Source organism: Gobius niger, assembly GCF_951799975.1.
Source record: "Gobius niger genome assembly, chromosome: 14".
NCBI lineage: Eukaryota > Metazoa > Chordata > Actinopteri > Gobiiformes > Gobiidae > Gobius > Gobius niger.
In genome coordinates, this window is record NC_136865.1 from 20,534,720 (window position 1) to 20,562,624 (window position 27,905).

Here is a 27,905-nt window from a genome sequence, read left to right on the forward strand (position 1 = left end):
CGGAGGCGCAAAGAAGGATGGCCCAGTCACCGGTAACACCGAGGAAAAAGCCACGGCCTGTATGGATCACGCTGAAATTGCTTCCTAGATGTGCACACAAGGCAAAGCAGTTGGTGTAAATAAAGAGCAAAACAGTAGCGCGCGCGTGTGTGTGTGTGTGTGTGTGGTGTTTTGTGACATAAAACCAAAAGCCAGTCATAAAAGCGTTGAGGCGTGGGTGACATCTGGTGGACGCGTCCCACAACTGCAGTTTGCGGTGAAGAAGTTAAAAAGCCGTGGGATTTCGGTTTCTGTGTGTGTGTTAATTAACCAGAGAGGTGGAGGAGCTGCGCTGAGCGGGACATGCGAGCCGCGAGAGCCATAAAGACGGAGATAATGAGGAAACGGCGATGAAACTGCAGCGCGGTGAGTGGATTAGTATCAATAGCAGCGGATAAATGTGAGGCCCCACTGAGGAAACGGATTAAAGATTATGACTGTAATAACAATGGCACACGAATCAACTAACAATTTATTAAAATGAAATAAAATAAAAAACTAAAATGAGCAAAACTCAAGGGCACTCTTAGTTTCTTAATTTACCTGAATTGTTTTGGAAGATGCGTAATAAGTCAGCACGTGTTGGCCTTTCTTCTACCTCGTCCCGCCCATTCTCTTCTCGAGTTCAAAACATGCTTTTGATCAATAAAATGTTGGGTAGTTGAACAGAACAAGAGCCCGGATCCACTTTGGCTACTCTCGCACATTCATGCAGATTCTCAAGAAGGCACTTAAACCCATCATTATCTTGTTGTTGAGATTTTTAAAGTTCTCAGTTAATATGAAGCCTAGGCGTTAATTCAACCTGGGAGACTCATTTCAGCATCACATACCTCCAGCCTATGATCGCTTCCGAGAGGGCCACACCTCCACCTCAGCCATCAGCGTTAGAGCCGCACCTCCGTAGCCGCCAATCATCACCCTCGGTCCCGCTTTTAAGCCCCAGCAATCATGGTTCGTTCGCTTCCCAGCTGCACTGTGACCCGCCTCCACCCCATCTCCGCCTCTTCCATCCACGGCTTCTACCTGCTGCATCTTCACGGGTCTCCTATACCAACACCAATGTCCAGGCTCCGGGGGAAGGCATCCCTAACTACAAGCTGTTCATCCATACTGACTTTCATACATCGATCTCTACTGCCGAGGTCTGATCGCCAAAACTAATACACATGTCAATAAATCTTCCTAATCACCGCTTTCATCTGTTTGAGTCTATCCAGGTTGAATTAGAAATGAATATAAAACGTGCGGTGGAGGTATTTGTCTGAAGGACTCATTTGGTCGTGAACACTGAATATAGAATCTATGTTGTGCTTTTTGAGATAGAATTGTATAAAGATCACCTGCAAGTATTCAGAGCGGCCTCTCTCTGCATTTTGACAAGGTGATACGTTATGTAGAGTCTATTAAGAAATAAATTGTGCATGTCTCCTTGATTAATAACTCTCTCTCTCTCTCTGTGCGCCGTCATTTAAGTAAGTCAGTGCTTTATTTATTATGGAATTGTGTTGTGGTGTTAGTCCTGAGCCGCTGTGACTGAGTGTGCCACCACTGTAGGTCAACCTGACCAGCATGTTTTTGGAGGACGAGGAAACCTGGCTGGCTGCCTTCAGTCTCCTCTGATCCTCTGAAACAGTACACCGCCTCCTGGGTTTGTCCCTGTTTCAGAGTGTGGTGTCCTGCACTGGTCAACTCCTCCACCTCCTCCTTCCTCTTCCTGATGCGCAGCTCCCTCCGCTCCACAACTGTCTCTCACCATCTTCTGGGACGAGCTTATCAGTTAATCTGTTTTATCCTGCAGTAAACGTCCATTAGCCAGAACAATGGTAGTGATAGAAGACCTGTGTGGCTTAGCTGTGAGTCTTTCCCGGATACCTCCTCGCTTGTCCCTTTTTTGTTGCCGCCTCCACCTCCTTTTTTGAGACGCCTCCACTGTGCTGCAGGTGTGGGGAGCTCTTGATGCCTCTTCAAGTGTTTCAGAAGAAGACATTTGTCATTTTTTAGCTCATAGGCTATAGCTGTTTGTTACTTTTAAAAATCTGCTTTCTTCAGGACCATTATAGATACAGACGGCATCTCGTCATAGAAGGGGGCGTGGCTTCACTGAGGGGGAAAATAGAATCTTTAGAGAAACACATTTTTCCACTCTTTTTTGCCATTTTCTGGTGGAATATGAACTTATTTATCACACATGGATTAAGTCAAGTGTAAATTGGGCCCATATGGATATTTTGTCGCAACAGATTGTTCAGTAGAAGTGAAAAAACGTCAGTTGTAGCTTGTGCTAGCTAACCGTTAGCATTAGCCCGATGCTAACATGTAGCATCAAGTTAGCATTCTCCGTTATTCATGTATTTATGGGCTGTTGAACCACTTTGCTCCTCCCCATGTCTTTGTATCATTATTTAGTAGAAACTATGTTCATAATTCAGCATTTGTTACAGTAGTTTTTGAATAATTAGAGAAAATTTACACTTTTTCAAAATTGTTTTCCCCTTAACTGTTTTCAAAAATGACCATATATGGGCGATTCCAGAGATGCCGACTGTATCTATTATGGACTCTTTGCAGAAAAAAGATCCGCCGAACTCCACGGAAACACGGGAAAGACGTAAAAAAGCCAATGTGGCAACACAAAAACCACAAATGCAGTTCAAGAGAGTGAAGCTTCTTGCATTTGGTGACCCTCCAGTATTTCAGTCATGCGTGAGAAGCTCGGAGTAGAGCAGCTGCTCCTTCACATTTACAGGAGCCAGCTGTGAGTCATTTTTTGAAAGCCTCCTGAGCCCTCACACAGGAGGTCCTCTGAGCATGTCCCACTGGGGGAGGCTCCAGGGGGAAACAAGGACAGTCTCGAGGGAGAGTCTCTCAGCCTAGTTTTTAAGACGGCTGACCTCACACATTTCTGGATGCATTTGTAGTTTTAAAGTTGTGTCTGGCAGAATTAGTATACAAACAAACTGCTTAGCAATGTGTGTTTAAAAACAATGACAGATTAGCAATAAAGTTGTTCATATAAAAGTAAATCTGATCATCGTCGACTTGCTCTATTTTTTGCACGTCATGAATTTTCTATATTTGTAATCTCAGCATTTTCCTCTTTCTTTTTCCGCCTTAATTGCCTCATTCGCTGTCAGGCCTCTAATTGCAGGGCTGCGGTAATGGCCACAGTCCTGACATGGCAGACTGCGCGCTGAAGCCTCTCATGCTAAACGCTGCTAAACGCTGAATGCCACCGTTTGACAGCAGCATCAGGACTCGCTGCTTTGACTTTTTAATTACTGCCCTGATTGGATTAGGCCGCTCCCACGCTGACACGCGTCCCCTCCACTTACACTGGGCTGCCTATTGACCCGCGCCATCCACTCAGCACAGGGAGAACTAACTAGAGGTTTCTAATTTACTTTGGAAAAGATATAGAGGATTTTTTTGTGAATACTTTATCCATTGCATACATGTGAGCTGCCCAGGGATCTGTGTGGTGTTGGGGTTTGCACTCAAGACAGCAAGAAGGGCCTGGGTTCAATTCCCAGCTTCTGTTTGCCTCTCCCTCCTTTAAGTGTCAGAAGTTAGAACCAACATTTCACTTCTGCTGATACTTTTCTACAGATTTGGAGTGTTTTTTTTCCACCTCTGGGATCTTCTGAATGAAACTGAATGGATGCGCTTTGCTGATTTTCTACAGTCTGGGCAATCCAATAACAGTTTATGATGTGAAGTGTTGAAATCAATCAACATTTTAGGGCTAATACACTTATTATAGTCACGGTTTGGCCAAGAGACGACTCGCGATCAATATCTCTCATGCTTTTACACTGAAAATGAAAGCAGAAAGATAAAACTCGAGGCAAAGTTGCAAGCTATCACAAAATACCCAGGTCTGGAATCGGGATGCCAAATAATGTCGCATCAGGGCGTACTAATTATTGCAATTAAGATGCAGTTGGCAGAGTCATAAGTTTAGACTCATTATTATAATGGAGCAACGTATAGAAACTTCTGGCATCAACTTCTTTAACCCCTGCAGATTTTCCTCATGCTTAAGTTGAACAAAGAATGGAAAAAATAACCTTGAGAGAAACATTAGTGCTTGCCTTAGTCTTCTAGGTAAACATGTTAATGCAATAATTAATCACCATTATTATGCTGGTTTGTTGATCTAGGATTCCCTTTAGTCATTTCTTTAAAACCATCTGTGTAACTTTTCACCATATAAATTGACTGAACAACAATACTTTGTTTTATATAGTCTTTCAATGCATATTTTCTATGAGTGAAAAGTTGCATTACTGGATATACATACATTTACATATATGCTGTTTAAACACATTAAGTCCTCCTCCAAAAGCTGGATTTACAATTGGATTTGTTGTCCTCACCATAAATATAATAATCCGTTAATGCAAACAGTCAATTTGCATAAAAGCTAAATATAAGTGTTGTACAGTTGGCACATCATTTATGAGACATGCTGGATTTGCCTCTGCTGACTTTAAGTCGTTATTGTTGAAAGATGCAGAACAAACTAGACAATAAAGATTATTTAGACGCTGACATTCATTCACTTTCATTTATTTTAAGCCACTATGATAGAAATGTCTATTTGTGCATAAAACAGTCATTAGTCCCAAAGCAGTTCTTTAGTGGAGCCGTAGATAACTACAGTGTAATCTGTCTTTTCAAAGAGACACAGGGGAGTCTGTTATATTGAATTATATCGAACAAATGGAAAGAAAAGACTCCGCTGTTGGCAAAACTAAACAACTGGCGAACCTTAAATGTCTCGGAGCCAAGTTATATCAGGAGGAGTGATGAATATCTGAGCAGACAAGTCTACTACTGCACTGGTTAAGATGTGTGGACTTAAGTGTATAGTCTGGATGATTTGTCGTTTTTTTTTAGATTAAGATTCAGTTAAGTACACTTTACAAACTTGCTTTGGTGCATTAACGCTCAGGGAACCAGACCAAAAACAGGATCTTGGTCACGAGTTCTAAACTGGAAGACGAGCCTACTGGGCTTTTAGATTATTTGTGACCCTTAAAATGATCATTTGTAATGATAAGAACTCAAATATATTGTTTCTTAAAGGCACACTGTGTAACATTTTGGATTATACAGTTGCTAGTCATATAAAACATGCTCCTAAGGACCAGCTAGTGACACCGACAGAGCTACAGTATTTTTGCTGGATTTGGATGAGGACCGACCTAAATCTCATATTTGTCTCTATGGAGACAAGCTGGAGACGTCCCGCTCCCAGTAAAGTTATAGTCAGGTCTGTGAGCCACTCACAGCAAACACGTGTTTTAAATCATTCACATTTCTGTAAGAAAATAAAAGCTTGCATTTATCTATCAGGTGCAATGTTGCGCAGTGTGGTTTTTAACTGACCTCTAGTGACTTTGGTTTTTGCTATCTCAATAAAATTCTGACTCAGGTTTTTCTTATCTTGTTGTCCGTGTTAATCCAGTGGATTAGTTTATACTCGGCATTGTCAGCAGCTTTCCAAAATGTGAATAGCAAGGAAAAAAATGTGAAGTTGCTAAAAACACACGTATCTTGTTTATATCCTGAGTTTATTTGAATCAGTTGAAGGTAAATTTACAGCATGCAGTGTACCACTGGCTCGTGTTATGACATTAAAATGACTTACAGCATGCATTCCCTTTGGGAAAACCATTTTATCTTGTTATAAATGCCTCCCTGCTGTTTAGAAGCCAGCAATTAATATCACAACCAAGATGAACTGGCAGGAAGACTAGCCTCTAGCTTAGCTGCCATTTGCCAGCCCACTGCAATTAGTGCACTGAAAATATCCCCCGGTTTAATTTCAGCTTCTTAGCAGTCAACGGGATGATTTGCAATGGAAAAGACTAATTGCGAGACGAGGCTGGCTTTGGGCCCCACACGAGCAAGAAGAATTGACATACTTAGACTACCAGCTTCTGCCATGGTGGGATTTACTGGGTCCTGACGGGGTCCGTGATTTAATTTGAAGGCTTGCAGATGTGCATATATCCGGGTGACGCGTCGGTATTAAAAAAGCGACAAGATAATTTAAAGAAGCTGCAGCAATAGGCTGTATAGGCGAAGATGTTTGGTGCAGAGATGAAGCTAAGCCAAAGCAATATAACTAAATATACATGCGTTTTTGAGGGCAGGCCACTCGGAGTTTGTGTTAATGGGATTAGGGGTGGATGGGTTATATAAATGGGGAGTAATCTAATTCGAAAGCTGTCACTTTGGACCACATTTAAACCATGGGCAAGGAATAGCTTTTTTGGACAAGGAGAGTTGGCAGGAGTTTCAAACTTGACTTGGATGAATTGCGTTGTAAATAAAGACGCGACGCTGAGTGGGGCTGTTATGTCCTCCCTGTGTTACTGTGGGCTCTCTTCCACCATGAAAAGTACATGTTTGGAAATAGAATTATCGTAATATTTAATGAAGCAATATCTATATCACAAGAAGCCACAATATTGAAAAAAAAATCTTCATCTGAGGAGATTTACCGTAGGACTTGCCTGAGAGAAAATTGACAATAGTGAGTGAATATGAGAGTCAGCCACAGAATAAGGTATGTGTCCAGTTTTCCACCACATGACCACGAAAACTGTATTTGAGGTCTAGGGCTCACCTGAAACTACTGACTAGACTTAAATTGACATCTGAATTTAAATACTATTCTTTTGTTCTGTTTGTTTCTACTAGTGGTTAAAGCATTTTCTCAGGACTTTTTTCGATTTAGCACAACTCAAACAGATGGTCAGCAACACAGAGACACCCATTTACCCAAAACAAACCCAAAAAAATGTGTTTTTGCATCAGTGAGAGTAGACGGGCACAACAAGGGCGAAGAGAAAAGTCTGAAGTCCAGTTTAACGCTTCATATGCAGAGAACTGAAAGAGTGGCCTCAGATCACAGCATCTATGGCGTTCATTTCATGTTTATGCTGCATAAAACTCTTTTAAATCCCTGCTGTGTTTCCTTTACCCCAGAGGCATCATCAGAGACAGCTCTCCCATTTGTTTGTTTGTTCAAGTTTGTGATATAAATGTTTGCCTCTAAATCATGAGTTTGTTCTGAGAAGCATAATCATGATGTCTGTTTCAGAGGGCAAACTTTAATAGTTTCAGTCATATTAGCACTGACAAGAGAGGAGGGAGATACAGCCAAGGGAGGAGCACGTTTCTGATCACAGCAAACTCATATCCAGTCACCTGAGCGTGAGCAGCTGACAGGTGGGCGTTTTCCTGTCATTCACGTGGCCATGTAGCAGCTGTCACGATGATTACTATATCGCCTTCAATAAATGACAGATAAACTATACATTTTGGGCTAGATATTCATCGTCTGTACATTTCATAGCATTTCCCCCTATTATTTCTTTGCAAAACTTTGATTTCTAACTGAAGCAAATTGAGTTTCATTATACTGCATGTTTCTTACAGCTTGTGTGGTATTTTAGGATTGAGGGTGCACTTTTAGAACAGAGGTTTTCTGTCATTTTTATTCCTAAGAGTTGACAGTATAGTATCGCTAGAGTCAATAATATTGTGTATCATGATACTTTCCTGCCTTAATATATCGAACTTCAAAATTGTTATCGTGACAAGCCTAGACAGAAATCTAACCAGCATGCGCCACCAGGCTTCTGGAACGAGCCTATTAGTATTTTTTAAAATCGATATGCCAGGTGATCCTAAATACAACGAAGTGACAGAATCACATGAATGCAAAACCAGTTGTAAATCCCACAATAAAGACAATACACGTGCACACAAGACAGGAGTAAAATATGAAATGGGTGTGGTGAAAGGGATATTTCAGGATTTTTGACATAGGGCCTCATTTCCTAGTTATCCAGAGTGTTGCTGATTTCTGGAGATATTTTTTTGTAATTCATGCAGTTTTTATATTTGAAGAGTTACGTGGCGCTAGGCTAGTGCAAAGCTAGCACATTTCTATGGTATCAGCTAGCCTGCATTAAAAACAGTCTGACCCGCTCCACAGTGCATCTGAGGCAAATCACTTATAACGCCAGACTAACCATATAAATGTCTGTGTCGAAAAAATAATTTTTGGACTATAACTGACCTTGCATCACATGAATGATCGCATTTTGAGGGACTATTTTCTAGCAGATCACTCCACCGTGTAGCTTATACAACCACGAAGCTGATGCTGCTTAAATATAAGGTCTTGCGAAATGGTTAAAATTATTCTATCAACACAGACATTTATATGGTTAGTCTGGCGTTATAAGTGATTTGCATCAGGTGCTCTGTGGAGCGTGTCAGACTGTTTTTAATGCAGGGTAGCTGATACCATAGAAATGCGCTAGCCTTGCACTAGCCTAGCGCCACGAAACTCTTCAATTATAAGAACTGCATGAATTAAAAAAATATATATATCTCCAAAAATCAGCAACACTCTGGATAACTAGGCACTATGTCAAAAATCCTGAACTATCCCTTTAACATTTAAAAAAAAGTAATTAATTGACAGTAAACTAAAATAAACTTACACTTTATCTATAAATTGGACACTTCCTGTTCTGGAAATTCCGCATCATTTTCTTTCCGGCTGACCTGACCCTCCACGACCCGCCCTAGTCTCAACATCTGTATTTACCACAAGTTTGAATTCAAACGCACTCAAATCCTACCCTCTCCTCTCCACGACAGCTGCTTAAGTCCCAAACCGGGACGTTGTTTTTTGACTTTGTCTGAAAACACAAGGACTGACTTTTCTCACACCGGTGCCCCTTTGTCCCACATGTTCAGCCTTCTCCCCATAGACTCCTTCAGATTAGATAATACCTTCTTTATCCTGCTACTATCCGGATACAACCACCCCCGCACATCGCCATCCGCCCCCATCCTCTGCCCCCCCCTCCACTCTATCCCCTTTCCATTTAGATGCTGAGCTCCATTATCTTTGCACCCATCTGTCGCTGGGATTTAGATAAATATAATGATACGGCCCAATGTCATTGTTATGACTTTAAAGCCTTAATACTTGCGTCCACTCTTCGGCGCATATTGTTTGGTTAACGGGCTTTGATTTTTCTGCCTAATCGCATCACATATCCCCTTCTCGATTAATCTGGCCTACTAATCTCTCGAATTGATAGCAGATTATGTTTCAAGTTTTTTTCTTTTAACCCAACTGGGGGAGAAAACGGCAGCGATTGATAGGTTTAGTCGTGCAAGTTGTAAAAGACATCTCCGTCATACTTATTTGGGACACCCGCTTGCATCTGCCAATCCTCTTGCTAAAAAAAAAAAATACTCGAACAGATGATTGGGTCTTGGACTTTGGCTCCGTGCAACATCTGTAACTTAAAGTCTCTGCCGTCATTAAGCCCCGGAGCTTTGAGGAGAACGAAGACAAACATGAAAGATATGAAGGGGACAACAGAGAGCGGGCAAAGAAGAGAGGAAAATGCTTAAAATGTGCTGGTTCTCCGCTGGTTTCAACAATGTCGTCATAGGCGTAACCTTGAACTCATGGGAGGAGCCAAAGGACGCTGTTAATGGACTGATTGTACTTGATCACTCAGAGACAGACAGTGGACTACAGCGCTTTTTGATTTTCGTGGCATAGGTTTAAATGAATGAAAGTTTTCTCAAAGTGAAGGAATTTTGCCAGAGGATTCGTTTTGGAGCATCTCCGTGAAGCAGATGTGACCTCTGTGACTGCTGGAGGAGCAGGATTATCTTTTCTTTTTTTGGTGATAAACGGGATACTTGGATATAAAGGTAAGATGTGGTTACTTTGGTCAATTAAATGATGTATGAATTTGTTTGAAAAAAAAAGTTAAAGTTTTGTTTTAGCATAGTCAACTGGACATTATGAAAACAGGTTTAGGATCCTAGAACGGTTCATCTGACCTGGTTAATGGAACAATAGAGCAATAGGTCTCTTTACATACTACTTAAAGGGACTAAAAATATCTATTATTTATTTTTATTTTTATTATATTTTATTCCTAATGTGTAGAATGAGCCCAGACCTGTTCACCACAACTGCCTCTAAAATCCTGCACTGTTACACCAAAAGTTGTTACTTCGGGTCCAAAGTGCCGTCATGCACAAGCTTGATATAGAAGCTGCAGTTACACATATGACCTGAGGTGGCAGTAGTGAGTGTAAAATGGCCAACTTGTATCTAGCCCCTTTAAATGTTGACATTTCAAAACCTTGCTCAATCACTCGACACTTGATTGATTGAAAAGTCAATAATGTGTTAATCTGATAAAACAGTAACATATATTTTTCTTGTTACTATGCAGGAAATTAGAAAGATTGACTAAAGTACAGAAGTACAAACGGTTATGCAGGGATTATTCGTTCATCTGTTGTCCCTTATGAGATTGTGGGGTTAGATTTGAACAATGGGTGAGGATAGCGCTTCTCTTTGGTCTTCATGACAGAGAGCTGCTGACATTGCTGCAATACCACCCCCTAGTGGCGAGGGGCGACTCCAGAAGGCAGCCTATAATGTGGAATCCTATGGCGAGAAAAACAACTTTAAGTGCATGTGACAGGTTTTAATGCTTTTAAAAATATGACTTTGCAATTTTAATAAAGAAATGTAAGGGAGAAAAGCTTTAATATTAGAATCTTTAAGCTACAGACAGGAAGTGACATAGATAAAGGTAAAGTTCCCTTAAATTAACTAATAACAGGGTTGGCACGGCAACAGTTTAACATTTTTGTCTCTGTCTATGTCACTTCCTGTCAGTGTCCAATAAGGAAATGAAACTATGAACATCACAAAATTGGTCTAAAGAAAGCTCTGTCATTTTTTGTGTTGCAAAGTCTTAAATATAATTTATATTAACTATGTTATAGCAAAAATTGTGTCGAATCTGTCATAAGCGCTTTAAAATCCTGGCTCCAGACTAATTTGTTTTCCTAAAGATAGAGTTTGTTTTCCTGTGGCACTGCTGAGGGGAGTATCAAATATTAACCACGTTGTTTTTTTGTTCTTTAAAGTTTGAGCTTTTGGCTTTGATTGACAGATAAAGCAGTGGAGGCTCATATATAATAAATGTATGGATTTTAGCCGGGTGTTTTCTTTAGAAATGTGTTTTATCTTTCCCATGATTCCACAGGTTTGCTGATAGATTCCAGCTGCCATGGAGCACTCTCCCTCTCTGAACCTGTCTAGCCCGGACGGGGAGGAGGCGGAGGACCCACTGCGCCCCCTACTGCCCCCGAGGATAGTACTACAACCTCAGGCCTGCTCCTCCCAGTGTGGCATCCACCACGCGGCCCAGCCCTCCCATGACCAGACTGTGTGGCTGGACAGGACCCAAGCTATGGCTACTTCACCCATGTACAACGGACACCTTTATGTAACGTCTTCGCCGCGTCCCTGTAAGAAAACTAAAGGCAAAGATAAGAAATGTGAGAAGAAATCAAAGACTGTTGGACACAAAAGCAAAAGTAAAATTACAAGCGGCGGGCACAGGTTTCAGGAAAGGGTGACTTCTTTTACAGACGTCCCGCTGTCTCAGGGCGAGTCACCGTACAAAGTGCATTGCAGGCCTGTAATGGACCCTAAAGATGCCGACTGCCGAATATGCAGCATTTCCGAAAACGTGGAAATGGTGGAACGCCAAAAATTACCCGAAATTATTATCACAAGCAAAGATGACGAGCCGCAGGCGCCCAACGTCCAACAGCCGCCCAACGTCCAACAGCCGCCTCAGGAAGTGAAGACGATACTGCCTATACCCCAGAGACTTAGGCCCAAACCAAACCCGCTGAACCTCAATAAAACCAAAGCCAACGAAGACCCGTACTGGCGGACCCATAACATCGGGTGGCGCCTGGTGCGGAGGAGGAGCCTGTTTTTGAGGAGGCAGCGGCTGAACGACTGCGCTCTGACCGTGGGGATATTCGGGGTGGTGCTGATGGTGATGGAGACCGAACTGTCCTGGAGCGTCTACAGCAAGGTGAGTCCAGAGGAGGAGAGGAGCCATACTTATTATTTATTGTTTATGCTTGAAAAAATGTGTTGCATGAGCAGTAACTTTGCTTCTGTGTTTTCAATGTTTTCCTCTTCTCCAAACAAGCAGGTTCTGATGGGCGTGATTGACAGACGAATTAATCAATCAGGGAAACTGGCTCAGTACAAACACATGAAAAATAGCTAATGAAAATCACACTGAAGATGGAGAAACACATGAGCCTCCAAACCAGACCTCCAGCATAAAACCTTTGGCCCTCAAGAGAATTTTGAAGAAACATTTATTCATAAACCAGAGACCAAATAAATGAAAAGGACTCTAAAATGTGGAAAATACTGTCAATATTTTCACATTTCCCAGCAAAACACCCCATTAGGTCATATATTATGAGCAAAACTTATATTTGTAGAGAAAAGGTGCTTTATTTTGGGCTAAAATTGTGAGTTTCGGCCCTTGGTGTTTTGGTAATGAAGAAAATTGGCCCTCCATGACACAAACTTGCTATCCCTGCTCTAAACTCTTTTTTTTTACTGGTGACAAAAGTTGTAAAGTTTGTTCTGAACTATACAGGATTTGAGTGACACGTTATGAATTTGCACCTGTGATTGGATCAATAAAAATGTTATTGAGAAACGAGGAGGGTCCCAGATGCTCCTGTTTTTGAACAGAAAGCAGGAGCGTCTTGCTGGTCAGGTTGCTGTTAGCAAAATGGTTTAATAGAAGGGTAAGACTGAAGAAGCATTCAACATATTTCTGTTTGCTTTACATTCTCAGTCTTGGAGTTTATTTACTCTGGCAAAACAGCTCCTCCTTTTTTCTGTTCAAAAGAAGTAGTGTCTCTTGACAGTGAATCATTTCTCCCACGAGTTTTTCGCTGAATGTGTCACAGCCATTTTTGGCAGTGTGGATGCCATCTCTTCTCAAATATCTGCTTTTGAAATATCTTCTTACCTCCTTATGCAATAGTTTCTCAGGCTCTCTATACTTCTTATGTGTCCTTTTTCCATTGTTTCGAAATCACTCAAACTGCCATTATATTTTTGTTATTTTTGATGAGTTTCTCTGATGAGTTTCTCTGATTGGTTGCTCCATTTATCAGTCCTGTCCTTATTTGGGGAGATGATGTCAGGCATTTAGATAAAATCCAGCTTGTTGTGAAAGGAAAACAGGCTTAAATCACCCTCTGAGGGCTCCAGTCTTGAGAAACGCAAAGTGTTGTTGCTTTGTTAATGGCTGCCAATTTACCATAAAACATCAGGCCTCTCAAGACAGAGCTGTTTTCTCGTAACGGAAATGAGTCATTATTTATGGGCAAATGTGAAAACTTCAGACAGGCAGGAACGTTAAGTCTCATCTTTATATACTGAAATCACACCTGTCAATTTGTTTAAAGACCCTTTACCTGATTTGATTTTACAGACAATGAAAGAGGGAGAAGGTTTTAAATGGTTAGTTCAAACTTTACTGACACACTTGTATCTAAACACACTTTTTTTTTTACAGGATGAGTTTATAAGATTTCACAACTTTCAGAGAGCAATACTTTCACCGTAAAGTAAACTACAACAACCAGCTGCTTGTTCACGATTGATAAATGCTGCTTTTACAATATAGTGAAGGACAAAACTAATTTTAACTCAGTAGCAGACAACAAAGTGGGAAAAGAAATGGTATATATTGTCTGTGAGAGTAAAAAATACAACAGTGTACTGTACCCAGTGTTTTGAAGAGGATTAACAAATGGATAAAAAATAGGTCATTTTAGTTGAGCATTTAATAGAGTGATAAACAGAGAAACTTTTTTTATAGTATTTGATGCCTAAAGGCTTTTAATTTTTTTTCGACAGGGCGGCTCAGAGTGAAAGAGGGTGAAGAGTGGGGATATTACATTTTGCAAATTAACTCAAACCCATGACACTAAACGTGAATATGAATGCTCGACATCGTAATCCTTGTTTTTTATCCTGTATCGACCTGCTGTAGTAGGTCAAATGTTGATGGTGATGAAAAGTAATCTTGAACATGATGTTATTTTTCCATTGTCCTTAAAAGTGTGCAGAGCCACTGACCTCTTAAGTCTGAAATGCATTATACTGAATCAGATTATGGTTTTAAATGGAGTAATGTGTGTCTGTGACAGAGCTCCGTCTACTCTCTGGTTCTGAAGTCCATCATCAGCGTCACCACTGTCATCCTGGTGGGCCTCATCATCGCCTACCACTGCTGCGAAGTGCAGGTAATAACACTGTATATGTAGAAAATACAGATGCTTCAGCGCTAAAGAATCTGCAATGCAATGGAGTCGAGCGAGAATAGGTTGTGTTCAGGAGATAAGCACAAAGTGGAGGGCTGGATTAGACCGACTTGCCCTCCACTATTTTCCACGGTGTGCAGCTGCATGTCCATCCTGGAAATAGACAAATGGTGTGTATTTATATTTAGTCGAGAAAGTGTAAGAAAAACAAAATTAATTACTGAAAAAATAGGTTGTGAAAATGTTTTGTTTTGGTTAAGAAAACCAGCTGGGTCCCTGATCTTTGACTCCTTCATTATTAAAAGATTTTGGGCCAGATCATGTGCCTGGCGCAAGGACAGCACAAGCTTCTATGGTTATCTTGCAAGTGGCGCAGATGTTTCCTGCACCACTTGAGGGCGTCGCTTATAAAAAAAAAAAGAGAGGTTGATTTCAAGCAGCACTGAGAGCGGTGGACTGATCGCAGCCTCACATTCAATTCCTCGTTTACATCGCGCTGCCTTGTGTTCTTTCTTAAGCATTATAGCAGGGGTCACCAACGTGGTGCCCGTGGGCACCCAGGGGCCCTTTGGGGCATGTCCAGTAGCCCTTGGGACCTTTTCTAAAGAGTAAAACACTTCATTTTCTTGAAACTAATTCTTCAAATTACAGTTATTTCGGTTCTTGTGACTCGGTATGAGTTTAAAATAAAGCTATTTTAATATAATATGGGGTCAATATCTTATAAGTGAACAGTGTACGTTTAAGTCTTTAGGATTTGTTTTTAACTGGTAGCCCTCGAACAACTTAATGCTCTTAAAGTAGCCCTCAGCTGAAATATGGTTGGTGACCCCTGCATTATAGGCTTTCACAGATCACACTACAATCTTTATTAACCCCATTGTGAGCTTAACAATGTTCATGTCCCGAGAGAAAGAGGTGTAGCCTGCAGCAGGTCCCACTGTGGTGTGGGTCGGCACTGGCTCAGCCATAATACAATTTTTTTTTTTTTAAAACACAACCCCTCTCCCTCACTCTCACCCCTTCCCTGCCACGGAGTTTTGTTGGAGGAAAAACCTGTTGTACATACACCACCATTGGTCATGGGTGTTTCTCCACCCCGCGTACTTCCCACTTAAAAGCGCTAAGACTAGAGTGGCAAGATCTGAAAGTGCCCTCCTACTCAGCCTAAAATGATACACCATAGTCTGCGTTTAGAAACACAACATCGGGCCCAAAAGCTCCAAAGCTCAACAAACACCGCAGTCCTCACAGACTTTGCTTCCATGATAAAATACAAAAGTGCATAATCGGATCTACGTAAAGAAAAAGCTTTTTTCTTTTTTTACACATTGTGGATATTAGGCCTATCGACATGAATCAGAAACAGGGATGAAGAGTGAGAACAGAGCTTTGTTTTCATTTATTTATTTTACATTGACTGAGGAGCTTTATGCCGGCAGACACTAACTCCGTGCTGCAGCAGTGGGGCTGTGACGGGCGCATCACGCGCTCCTCTCATCCCGCATTGCCCTGTCATGGGTCAGCCGACTTAGCCCCAGTGACCATGGCCTGGGCTGGGACCGCGGACCGTGATGAACACAGATCAGGCCTCGCTGATTGTGTGAAGATTGTGAGAGCTTAATATGACGTCAAGATTGTTGAAGCATGACATGATGTGGAAAGTGGCCATAGTAACAGTTTTTACTCACACATTCGATCTGACTGACCCAAAGGTACAGAACTCCGGGAGCTCCGAAAACCAGTCCAGCTCTGCACAAACAACGTCAGAAAGTGGAGGCTTTGTTCAGTCCCAGAGGCACGATTGTTGTTTGCTGAAAGAACCTTTAGTCGTGAGATGAATATAGCAGGTTTGTGGAACTCCAAATTACAATGGGCTCCATTTCTTTTCATTACAAATAAGATTCTCATAGAATAATCGGTCCCTGCCCTTAATCTGACATTTAGATAAACATAAAATTAAAAAATACTTAAATGGGAACTCAGCCTATTATAGACTTGGACTTGTGTTGTCAACATTGTGATGTGTGATTTGTTTTGCATTCAGTGTGCCTTTCAGTTTGAGGACGTGCGCATCTGCTTGATTAAAATGTTGCGATTGTGTCCATAAATATTGCAGAATTTGAAATCACAGATGAGTACGAGCCAATGCAACTCTATGGAAGACGCACCTCTTAAAAATCAGGATCCAGGATTTATGTTGCCTTCATACACATTCCACTCCCTTTTCTGTACTGTCTTATGTCAATGTGTTGTCTTGTAAGTGGTATGTATGTCAGCATTGTTAAAATAAAAAAAATAAAAAAAATAAAAAAAAATCAGGATCCAGAACAGAAACCGCTGAACACCTAAACTTTTTTTGCACAAGTACATGTTGATCATTGGCTGTTATTCTTCACTACGAATATTATCCACATGTTAAGAAAAAGAAAGTGAAAGCCACATGAAATTTCAATGAGATGTCCATTATCAAGAAATGCACTAAATTATTTCTATATTGTGAATGGCCCAACTATCAGAGCCCTTCAAAATTATAACTTAGTTACTTATTTGAACAAATATTTTTAGTTAAAGTTCACCTCAGTTCGTAACGTATTATTCCCCATTTGGTAGAGCTGACTAGAAACTCTTCATTTTATGATGATAAGTGACGTGATATTAGCCCCTGTCCTCCAGAAAGTGCACTCGACATTGTCCCTTTATCTCTTGTATCAACTGTCGCTCAATGGAAGACAGAATAAGCTACTTAAGGTATAGGCTGTAACTTATCTATGAAGATTATCAAGATTATCTTTTCCTGAGCCTTTGTCTAATCAATTCTGGACAAGGTCTTTGTTTGATTCCAGATGATTTTTAGTCCTAACTCGTTTTGTTTAAGGCTTTTGAAAGCACTTTTAAACGCATTAGTTTTGGTGTTTCATATTTTGTACAGCTTAACATGTTTATGAATAACAGTAGAGCAGTTATTTGAGTGCTTTAAGTAGGTACAATTTGAGTGCTAAGTATGTGTTTAATAGAGGAGCAACAATATAACATGGTGGAAAAACAGATCTATACTTGTATGCACCAAAAAGCATTGAATCAGACGAAAATATGAAGAAATCCATCCCCAGTTTTAATGCTTTTGTAAAATGAAGGTAAAAGTCATGCTAACTGTCATGTCTAATTTAAGTCGTCAAGTAAGTACAGAAATTAATTGTATGAAGAAGAAAAAAAATGCATAAAGCAATTCAGCTAAAAACCCCAGTCTCAGTTTGATTGATGATAAGTGCCCATAATTTCTTTTTTTCTCAACCTTTATCATGACAAAGTAAACGTCTAAGGCACATTAAAAGAGCCCCAGTAAAATTCTCATTAATCATTCCTCCTCAGTCTCCATTATGAAATATATATATCCTATCGGTATCTGGTCCCACACAGATAATAACAATTTGTCCGTTAAACATGAAGCTGATGGTGTTATTCCCACTACTGTACTTGTGTCCTTGAGCAAGCCTCGTACAGGCCTCTAATGTCTTTGGCACTGCTGCATTTCTCCTAATAATCCAAGATGCTGTCGATGCAGAACAGCCGTCGCAGCGCTGTGGGAGCCTTGATCATGATTTAGATTTCATCACTATTCATGTATACTTGATTTGTATATTGATATTGCCTTAAAGAAGTAGCAATCTGCAGCTATCAGATGGAATATTAATGGACTAATTACAGCTCTCTTCTTCCTAAAGGAGGTGAGAGCAGGCTCCGGGAATGCAGTGTTTCACAATCAGGGGTATGGGGACCCCTGGGGTATTTGAGAACTTAGCAGGGGGTACTTAGGATTTATTAGTCACATTTATACAGCGCCTTTCTACCTGCTTTATGCACTCAAAGTTCTTTACATTAAAGGGACTATACAGAGTTTAAAAAGGTTAAAATTATGTATTATCCTCCTCCTCATGTTCCAACAATGTCCTAATGTGTAGAATGAGCCCAGACCTCTTCACCACAACTGCCTCTAAAACCCTGCACTGTCGTTAAAAAAGTGAGGTGGCAGTAGTGAGTATGAAATGGCTTACTTGCATCTAGCCCCTTTAAGGAGCCACTCACCCATTCACCCGCTCATTCATACACCAATGTACACAGACGTTGGAGGAAAGGTGGGTGAAATGTCTTGCCCATTGGTGTCAATCAAACCTTCATTTACGGCAAAAACAGCAAAAGAAAAAAATCTGGACGATGTATTTTTTTTTATTTAAGTTTATTTGAATAGGGACAAGTATGTCACATAAACTCAGGTTACATACTACATTTTAGCCAATGCTGATTCTCAATGTCCGTCCCCAGTTGGGCCTTTACAAAAAAATTAGATCAGTGGGTAAACAGTTCCAGTATGTAGCGCATTTTAAAGGCAAAAGTGACATGCCATTGTTCAATAATGACTTAGAGAAGACTGAAAAAGTTTGTAGCTTTGTAAGACCGATGTAGCCGAGCCCCACTTCCTTTATGGTTACATGGGTTATAGGCTAGCATGCTCTCCATCGATTGGCCTGTCAATGATCTTGCCCAAGGACACAACGACAATGTGCACCTGCGGGATTCGAACCACCGCTCCTCTGGTCACAAGACGACTCACTCCACTATCTGTGCCGTCGCCCCAATAAAAAAATAATTATTATAATTTTCACAATAAGAAAGAAAGTAAAACTGAGTAGTGCAATATCAATTTCAAAGGAAAGTAAGGAAAGGTTTCATTTTGAGAGTATTTTAGCTTCATTTTGAGCACAACACACTATTAAATACTGAATAATCTGAGTTTAGTTGGTCATTTTGTAGTTATATTGGTAAGATCCTTAAGATAGGGGTTATAAATGGAAAACTCAAGGGGTACACGAGACAAAAAAGGTTGGTATAACCACTGCACTAAAGGACTTTCCATTAAGACAATATTATAGACTATATTTTTCAATTCACAATTTCTATTTTTATTTTTGCCCTATTCTATATAATGGCTGGATACAAAAAACACCCAAATTGCCAGCATGAATGAGCTTCCATTAGGGGAGAAGCCTTGCCTCCCGCAGTTCACCGCTATTTCACGGTCTGTGGCTGCTTCTGAAAGTCCACGCTTCACTGTGATTGGTTAAATCCCTGTCACTGATTCAGAGCGGTGAAGTGGTGTGTGGGTAAATTTGTTCTCTTTCCCCTCAACTTTTCTTTCATTTCTATATTTGATTTTAGTCTCAAACTGCTACATAATAAAATAGAAGTAACTAAAAGAGGTCTGAAAACTTTCTGTAGATATTGTAAAACCTGGCTGTCATATCCACAGCTGTACACCCACGACATCGGTGCGGAGGACTGGCGTATCGCTATGACGACGGAGCGCGTGACCCTCATAGTCCTGGAGCTGGTTGCTGTGGCGATCCACCCGTATCCCGTGGGCCTCACGGCGTACTTCCAGGAGAACAAGCCGCGGCCGACGCTCTCGGAGACGGAGCTGGAGATCGTGCTGGCGCTGCCCATGTTCCTGCGGCTGTACCTGCTGGGGCGCGCCATGATGCTCCACAGCCGCCTCTTCACGGACACCGCGTCCCGCAGCATCGGGGCCCTCAACAAGGTGAGGCTCCTGTGTTCGCCTCTATGTTCTACTGATTAGTTTAGTTACGTAGAAAAAGGTCACAGGTCAGTCATCTGTACCAAGTTCTTTCGGTGTTGACTTAAAGAGGCACCTGGTCGTTGAATGTTTCAGTCTGCTGTGCATGTGATAGTTGCTGACAAAGCCAAACGCCCTCAACGCTAATATATCTCAGTACAGATGACAGCTTGGGAACCTTTTTCTTCACTGGAAAACATCAGTTTGAACTATGTTAGTGAAAGTATGTTACTATTCTCTCCTGAAAATATGACTTTACTACAGCATGTGATAATTGTTTAATAACTATTAGGTGGCAGTTCAAAAACTTGTTAATCTTGTATCTTTCACATCACCTTAACCGAGCGCATTTTCTCTAGTTGGGCTTTGTGGATCTTTTTCCTTGCGTTCTTGCCCTCGCTTTTTCATTGCATTTTAGTCACTTTTTTGTTACAATTTTGTCATCTTTTTGTCTTTTTTTTTTATAGTTTTTTGTCAAATTTTTTACACTTTTTTGTCATTTCATTGTTGTGTTTTTGTTTCGTTTGCATCATCATTTTCATCAATTTTTTTCACTTTTTCCTAAGTCTTTTGTGGCTTTTTTTGTTGCTCTTTTGTCGCCTTTTTGTCACTTATTTGCTGTTCTTTTGTGGGGTTTTTGACGCCTTTTTTTGCTTTTGTGTCACTTCATTGTTGCATGTTTGTAGCTTTTGTTTGTTGCTTTATTATCACTTTAGCATCACATTTTTGTCACTCTTTTGTTGCGTTTTCATCCTCACTTTCGCTTTGTTTTTGACACTTTTTCCGAGAAGCTTATAGATTTGGCTAAAGCCGAACTGGAGAAAATGTGCTCAGTTCAGGTGGGGGTTAAGAGGTTAAGTCACGTGTTTTCATACTTTGAGACCAATAATAATGGATCATCATATGTAAAGTACAGAATACTCTTTCACTTTCGTATATTGCATAGTTGTATTGCATTATCTCTTGTATTAGTTTATGTTGTTGTTTCGATTTTTGTCTAATAGAACAAATTGAGGCTAAACACAATGCATTTGACTCGGTATCGAAGATCTTTCCTCCTCTTTGGACCTTATTTTCATTTCTTATGTGTCTCTCTTGTGCCTTTAGGTGGGCCAAGAGGTCAGTAAGCAAGTGAAAATTGAGGTGTGACAATTGCTGCTTCCTGAGTTCTTATCCACCGCCGCTGCTGCTGCTGCTGCTGCTTACGCTCTTCTTTCGCTTCTGCGCTTTCGGGCGATTATGCGTCCACCGCTAATCCCCCCTCTTTCATAGACACCATTCAAAAGTGACAAAAGACGACCTCCATGTCCCCTTCTGCAAACGCTTAAAACCCGGTGTCCGTGCGCTGAGCTAGATTAGGAACATCCTTCATCTGCTTTGTGTTATATAATTGTAATCTGCTAGGTGCTTTCCTAAATAGACCCCCTCCACTGTTGAAAGTATGAAATATTAAAGTTTGTCTTCTGCAGATCCACTTCAACACGAGGTTTGTGGGCAAAACGCTGATGACCAACTATCCCGGGACAGTGCTGATGATCTTCAGTGTTTCTCTGTGGATAGTGGCAGCGTGGGGTCTGCACGTCTGCGAGAGGTACGTGACTGTGACCGAGCCGTTACCAAACCTTCATGAAAATCTCTGTTTAATGATGCGCAGCGGCAGAATGGTCAGTGTTCCCACCTCTTTGATAGAAGCCTTGGAGTAAAGCGATCGCCATGGAGGAATGGACTCACAAAAGTAAAGCTTTAAACTTGCTGAGTCTGAAAGCAAAGGCTGCAATAATGTATCCCCAAAACTCACACACATTATAATTATGGATAATTTGAATGAGAGCACATTGTAGAGCACATTGTAGCCTGTATTTTACAAGAACGCCTGATGTTTTGATTAGTAGCAGTAGTAGTAGAAGGAAATCCGTGTGAGAAAATTCCAGTAAAAACATACACAAAGACAACATTCTCCACAACAAATCCAAACATTGACAATGTGTAAAGAACAGGCCTGAGCTCAAACCACGCTCACCAATCAATCTATTATGTTAAAACCATCAGTGGTTCCCAAAGTGGGGTCCGGGGCCCCCTGGGGGGCCTCAGAGGCACTACAGGGAGGCCCCCAAAGCTTGTCTGCAAAACAAGTACAATGAAAAAAGTTCATTTTGATAGGAAAAATACATTCATCTGGAAAAATGCACCACTTTAAACCAGTATTTAGCCTACTGTCATTGTGTTACTTTTTATGTCATTTTAGCTGTAAAATTATAAAAAATTCCTTTGAATGGAGTAAACAATTATGAATTAAGGGGCCCCGAGAGATTTTCTGATCAATAAGGGGTCCGCAATGTCCCGGACTTTGGTAATGGCTGCCTTAGATAATAGCCCTCTCTTATCAGACCAGCGGCACAGAGTCTCAAAAATATGCAATTGGCTACTTAAAGAAGAAATAGAAAAATCATCTTTGTTTGTTTATTTTGTTACTTTTCTATACAATGCACAGGGCATCGATGAAAAGTGTAACATTATCTAAATATGTGGGGCAGAGGCTAAACTGGTCATTCAGTGCAACCAATGTTTCTGTTGGGGTCTTAGTAAAACCAGTCTGATATCAGATCAGTCTGGCTAAAAAAAAGTGTTGGCTTAGACACATATTTTGTCAGATCACACTCTTTTTGAAATGATTTAGGGTAGTCAGTGCCTAAAGTTGTTACTTTTACTTTACTTTTTCATGAATATAATAGAGAGTATGCACATTTTACATCTAAACAAAAGAGAACCTTCAAAAGCAGCAAATTGAGTGGATACTTTATTGATCCTTTACAGGAAATTACACATTTTATTTGTATTATTAGTATTATTTTATATCACATCATTTGGCTGGAAATGGTGTACCGGACATAACGGTATAATGGCCACAAAAGCTGTGGTAAAGCTTAACAGCTATTGGCTGCACTTGACTTTTAAAGTCAGTATCAGCATCGTCCAGTAAAAACCCTTATTGGTCGAGCTCTTGTCTTGTGTACACTTCAGGCATGCATTCAGTTTATGTGTTGGTGGATTAATGTCGGAGTGTGACAGCATTGAAACACAGCTGACCATTGTCCTGGGGTTTAGTTATTAAACATTTTAAACTGTGCACCTTAGATTTCTGTGAGGGTTAGTGAGATGCTTTTTATAATAATATGATTTATGCATTAAATAACATACTGTATCTGATCATTACACTGGTGTCCTCTTCTAATGTTCTGGTGATACATGGAAACATTGGCACAATTCAGAGATGTGCATGTAACCTGATTTATCTGTAGGTTTTTATTGGTTGAATTGTGACAAGAGGCAGTTTTCCAGGACAATATAGATTATCCTGCTATAAGGATTCCCTTGCACCGTCATAGCATACCTCTGAAAATGTGCAATGACCTCTCCACTCACTTACACACCTTACATATGCCCGGGCAGGACACAACTACACATGCCCTGGTCAGAGCTGAGGCGGTCATTTGGGGCTGGGCCAAACCTTTGCTTAAACAAAGATGAATGTCCACACTCCAAACAATGAGCTGTTGCTGCCACATGATTGACATAAAAAGCATCATAGAGAGAATGACCAGAGATGTATTGATTCTTAATGTAATTACTTGATTAGAATTTGATTAATTGTGCATCTCTATGACCTTTCTACAACCCGTCACTGTCGCTCCATATTATGAATGAGATCCACCTGTCCGCTCCCGTCTTTCAGGCACCACAACTACCGGGACCTGAGCAGTAACTACATGGAGGCGCTGTGGATGGTGTCTGTCACGTTTCTGTCGATCGGATATGGAGATGTGGTGCCGCACACGTACTGCGGCCGGAGCATCTGTCTGCTCACCGGGATCATGGTAAAGGCTTCACTGCTTTACTGGGTCTATCGCAGAGACGGGAGTTACAAATACTCTTGACCATTGCTGTGCGAAGAGTGCAAATGTGGTGTATTTTATTAGTGAATTATCAACAGTAGATTCCCCTGCTCGCAGTGAAGTAGGAGCCTCGACGATGCTTTCTCTGCCTCTGCTGCACTCGCTCCCTCCCCAGGTTACAGCTGTCCCTCTGTCTGTCATAGACCAGAGATCTGCCTGCTGTGGACTAGAGTTGTGTGGTAGAGTTTACCTGGTGACTTTGGGTAATTTTAAACACAGTGCACAGGTATGTGTCACCGCCTACTTCGAGATTGTGTTGGAAATCCAGTCAACAACTTTGGCCAACTGTTTCAATTCATCAGACTTTGCTATTTAGATTAGTTGACGAATTGTGCATAGTTTTCAAGACCCTTTATTGACTAAAGCAAAATTAAAATTAAAAAAATCTGACCAAATCTTTGCCAGAATGTACAAAAAAGCTGTCACCCAAACCATATTAATGTCTAAATCAATCAAAATGAACTCTGGTTGTTGCCTGTTCAGTAGCAAATGTCCAGAGGCTGCACAGGAAACATTTGGGATGTTATACACTGACAGTGCGTTGGTTTCTGTATTATTCAGTACGTAACTCCTGTGTGTCCCGTGTGAACAGGGGGCGGGCTGCACCGTGCTGGTGGTGGCGGTGGTTGCCAGGAAACTGGAGTTGACTCGAGCCGAAAAACACGTCCACAACTTCATGATGGACTCCCACATCACTAAGAGGGTAAAGGAGCAGGGTCGGACTGTGCACTTGTGGGTTGCACTGAGAGATAGTTGTAGGATGCACTTGTGTGACCTCAAACTTGCCAGGAACCAATGCTGATTTTAGCCACACGGGGTCAGTAAAGCTCAGATAAGATTTTTTTGTTTTTCAATTTTAAACATTGTTGCCTTATGACCTGGCTACTGTGGCTTGTCCTTTTCAAATATTACAATCTCTGCCAGATTTGATTCACAGCCTTTTGAATGTGACCATCCCAATACATGTTTTAATGCGTTCTTTCATGTTATTTCTTGTTTCTCTCCTCTCGTCATGAGGACCTAAGCAGTGACTCAAGTGGTTAGTGAGAGCAAAATTGCTACCTGCCATAGCATAGCCCTAATAGCATTTGACAAGATGTCGTTGCCACTGTAAGACTCAGGTATAAGAGCGAGATTTTCCCTTATTAGAACTGATGGTGGCAAGAGAACAAACTAATTCCTATCATGTTGAACAAGAGACCTGTCTGGGACTCCCTGAGGGCCAGATAAGAGCCCTGATTGAAGTGTGTTCGAGTAAACCAATCAAAAGTTTAGAAAAGTTTATAGTACAAAGTTGATTATCTGTTAGGTATTGGCAGCCGCCTTCCTTCAATCTCCAAATTTAGACATAAAATCACTTGACTGTGTCTTCAAACCGACGTATCTCTAAATATTAATGCTTTCATCGATGAGGTTGCACGGTAAATAACGTTTAGCTCTTGGACGTAAACATGAATTAAGTCCCCCTTGTGTCGAACTGTGCATCTGTCGCAGATAAAAATTGCGGCGGCGAATGTGCTGAGGGAGACTTGGCTGATCTACAAACACGCCAAGCTGCCGAGCCAGAAGGACCAGACCCGAGTCCGAGATCACCAGAGGAAGCTGCTGCTGGCCATCCACCAGTAAGACACTCTCGCATCAATAAGTCTCAGCTAAATGTACTAGCGTTATAAAAACAAGAGAGGACTGCAGTGGGCTAAAAACAGTAGGGTTGGGTACTGTTATTTATTTGTTTTCGATACTGGTACTTTATCAACACTTGTTTTTCGGTATTATTTTTTAATGTTTTTTTTGCCACATTTTTCATATTTTTCCCCTAAATTTTCAAAAATGTTTCCACTTTTTACCCCAATTTTTCTACATGTTTTTTTCCCCAATTATCCCAAAATTCTAAATTTTTCTCCTAATTTTCCCATTTTTTTGCCAATATTTTTTTTCCAATTTTGCCCCAAATTTTCTCAAATTTTTCCACTTGTTTTATCAAGTTATTCCTCATTTTGTACATTTTTCTACGTGTTTTTTTTGTATTATTATTATTATTTGGGACAATAGTAATTTTTCCAATTTTTTTTTCTTCACATTTTCCCCCCAGTTTTTCCTCTTGTTTTTCCCTATTTTTTCCACTTGTTTCACTTTTTTTTTTCTTTTAAATTTGGATGACCAACAGCATCAAAACTTGAAGATAATATATTTCTTTTGGTACCTGTTTCAATACTTTTATTTCTTCTGGTTCCCTATGTACTGGTGTTGAAAATTAGCACATGTGCTATAACACTTCAAACAATGCATCTGGTTCGTCCAATGTAATCGCTATGTCCATTTTCAATAAATAAAGAAATGAAATGATACCATTAGCAACTAAACCTTTTGTTCGATACCATACTGGTATTGTTTAACAGTACCCAGCCCTTGCCCAGAAACAGACTGTGACCTGTCTGCTATCTAAAGTACACTTTAATCGCTCAGGAAAAAAAAATCAAAAATTGTGAAGCGGGAATCATCGCCAAGTCTTGAACTAAAACAAAGCAGATTCAAAACCATTTCAACTTTGTCCAAGGTCTATTGCCTGGAGCTGTTGGGAAAGGCTCCCATAGAATTCATTATAATTCAACTCCACATTACATTTTTGTCAAATTTCCTCTGCAAACTCCTTTCTTGGAAGCACAATGTCGCAGTGGTTAGAGCTCTCACCTCTCAGCAGAAAGTTCTGGGGTTCGATTCCCAGGCTGGCTCAGGTTCTCCATGAGTTTGCGTAGCTTTTCTTTGGGTGCTCTCCATCGTTATCGGGGGAAAGGAAGAGAATCTCAATGGATCTGCATTGTGAAGAAAGACTTTGACTTTTTCCAGGCTTCAGTTTAACTCAACAATGCAACAAAACAATACTATAGCAAACTAAGGCTGGGCAATTAATCGAAATGTAATCAAAGTCGCAATACCCATAATCGTCACGGGACAGGTTTACAGCCACTTCTTTGGCAGGATCTTGACAGGAGTTTTGGAGTTTGGATGAGACCATGGAAGTTTTATGAGTGTTATTAGGGTTAGGAACGGCAAATGTGATGTAGGTTGTGTTTCACTCACACAGATCTCACATATATTTTTAGAAACTAGAAGGTCTTGGCTTTCAAATGAGGTATCACACTGGCATATAGGATGTGAGCTCTCCGGTCAATATGCTTTGAGATTTAGATATGCATAATTGCTAACCCTAAGGTGGCAGGTAAAAGGTTAAATAACCATTAACCATAGTGGCATATTTTTTGGGGGGGGATTTTTGGATTATAGACTTATACAGTGACAATTAAAGACTTGATTTCTAAACGCAACACATGTTTTATATGGACTTAATAAATCTGAAAAGCTAATATTTGTGCAGACTCCGCCGGGTCAAAATGGAAAAGCGGATTCTGGCCGACCAAGGCAACACTCTGGTAGATATTATGAAGGTAAGAGAGGCAAGTGTTTCCCTAAACTCTACTGAAGCCATCGCTGAAAACGGCTGCGTCTGACATTTCCCCTGGCCCTTCTCTTTTACACCGCACAGATGCAGAATTTGATGTACGACGTTTTGACGGAAGTGCAGGGCTGCCGAGGAGAGATGGACAACCACATCCACAGTTTGCAGAAGAACGTGGAGGAGCTCAGGGAAGGGTTCCGGGTTCTCATGCCGCTCCTTTCCAACACTCTGTCCACTCAAAACTCCTCCATCCGACACCTGCTCCGAGAGAGAGAGGGCATGGCCGAGGCGGCGGGGGGCAGCGAGGGAGACAGGTAGAAGAGGACAGGAGCAAATGGACTGGAACAAGTGCTGTCGGGACCGTCCCGGGAGGAAATACACAGCAGAAAAGTGGGAGGAAGACATTATAAGGACTGGCTGTGTACCAAAAATATGTATAATAAACAATATAGGAATGCTTGTGTAGACTTTAGGAAATGACCCACTGAAAAACCAAAGCTGTTTTGTTTTGCTTCCACTTTATGGATCATGTACTTGTTTTACGGATTCATAAAATTAAGGTAATGAATATGTTATAAAGTTA

The 27,905-nt window shown here is 40.9% G+C and overlaps 1 protein-coding gene across 2 annotated transcripts; it reads left to right on the top strand.

The window, feature by feature from the left end:
* Positions 1-221: 221 nt before the first annotated feature.
* LOC306973869 (small conductance calcium-activated potassium channel protein 2-like) lies at positions 222-27,905 on the top strand. Of its 2 annotated transcripts, none has more exons than XM_079570933.1 (10): positions 222-405; positions 11,166-12,011; positions 14,167-14,262; positions 19,589-19,876; positions 21,382-21,503; positions 23,646-23,787; positions 24,458-24,568; positions 25,360-25,487; positions 27,242-27,311; positions 27,410-27,905. In XM_079570933.1, exons 2-10 carry the CDS (start codon positions 11,190-11,192, stop codon positions 27,638-27,640), a joined length of 2,010 nt encoding a protein of 669 aa, XP_079427059.1. In that variant the 5' UTR covers positions 222-405; positions 11,166-11,189; the 3' UTR covers positions 27,641-27,905. The 2 variants fall into 2 exon arrangements, with proteins under 2 accessions (XP_079427059.1, XP_079427058.1); XM_079570932.1 differs by lacking the exon at positions 222-405 and adding an exon at positions 9,203-9,807.

Coding starts and splice junctions, on each gene's coding strand:
- LOC306973869 (XM_079570933.1), top strand. CDS start 11,190: ATGGAGCACTCTCCCTCTCTGAACCTGTCTAGCCCGGACGGGGAGGAG. Junction 21,504..23,645: donor GGTCTGCACGTCTGCGAGAG/GTACGTGACTGT, acceptor CCCGTCTTTCAG/GCACCACAACTACCGGGACC. Junction 23,788..24,457: donor GTCTGCTCACCGGGATCATG/GTAAAGGCTTCA, acceptor CCGTGTGAACAG/GGGGCGGGCTGCACCGTGCT.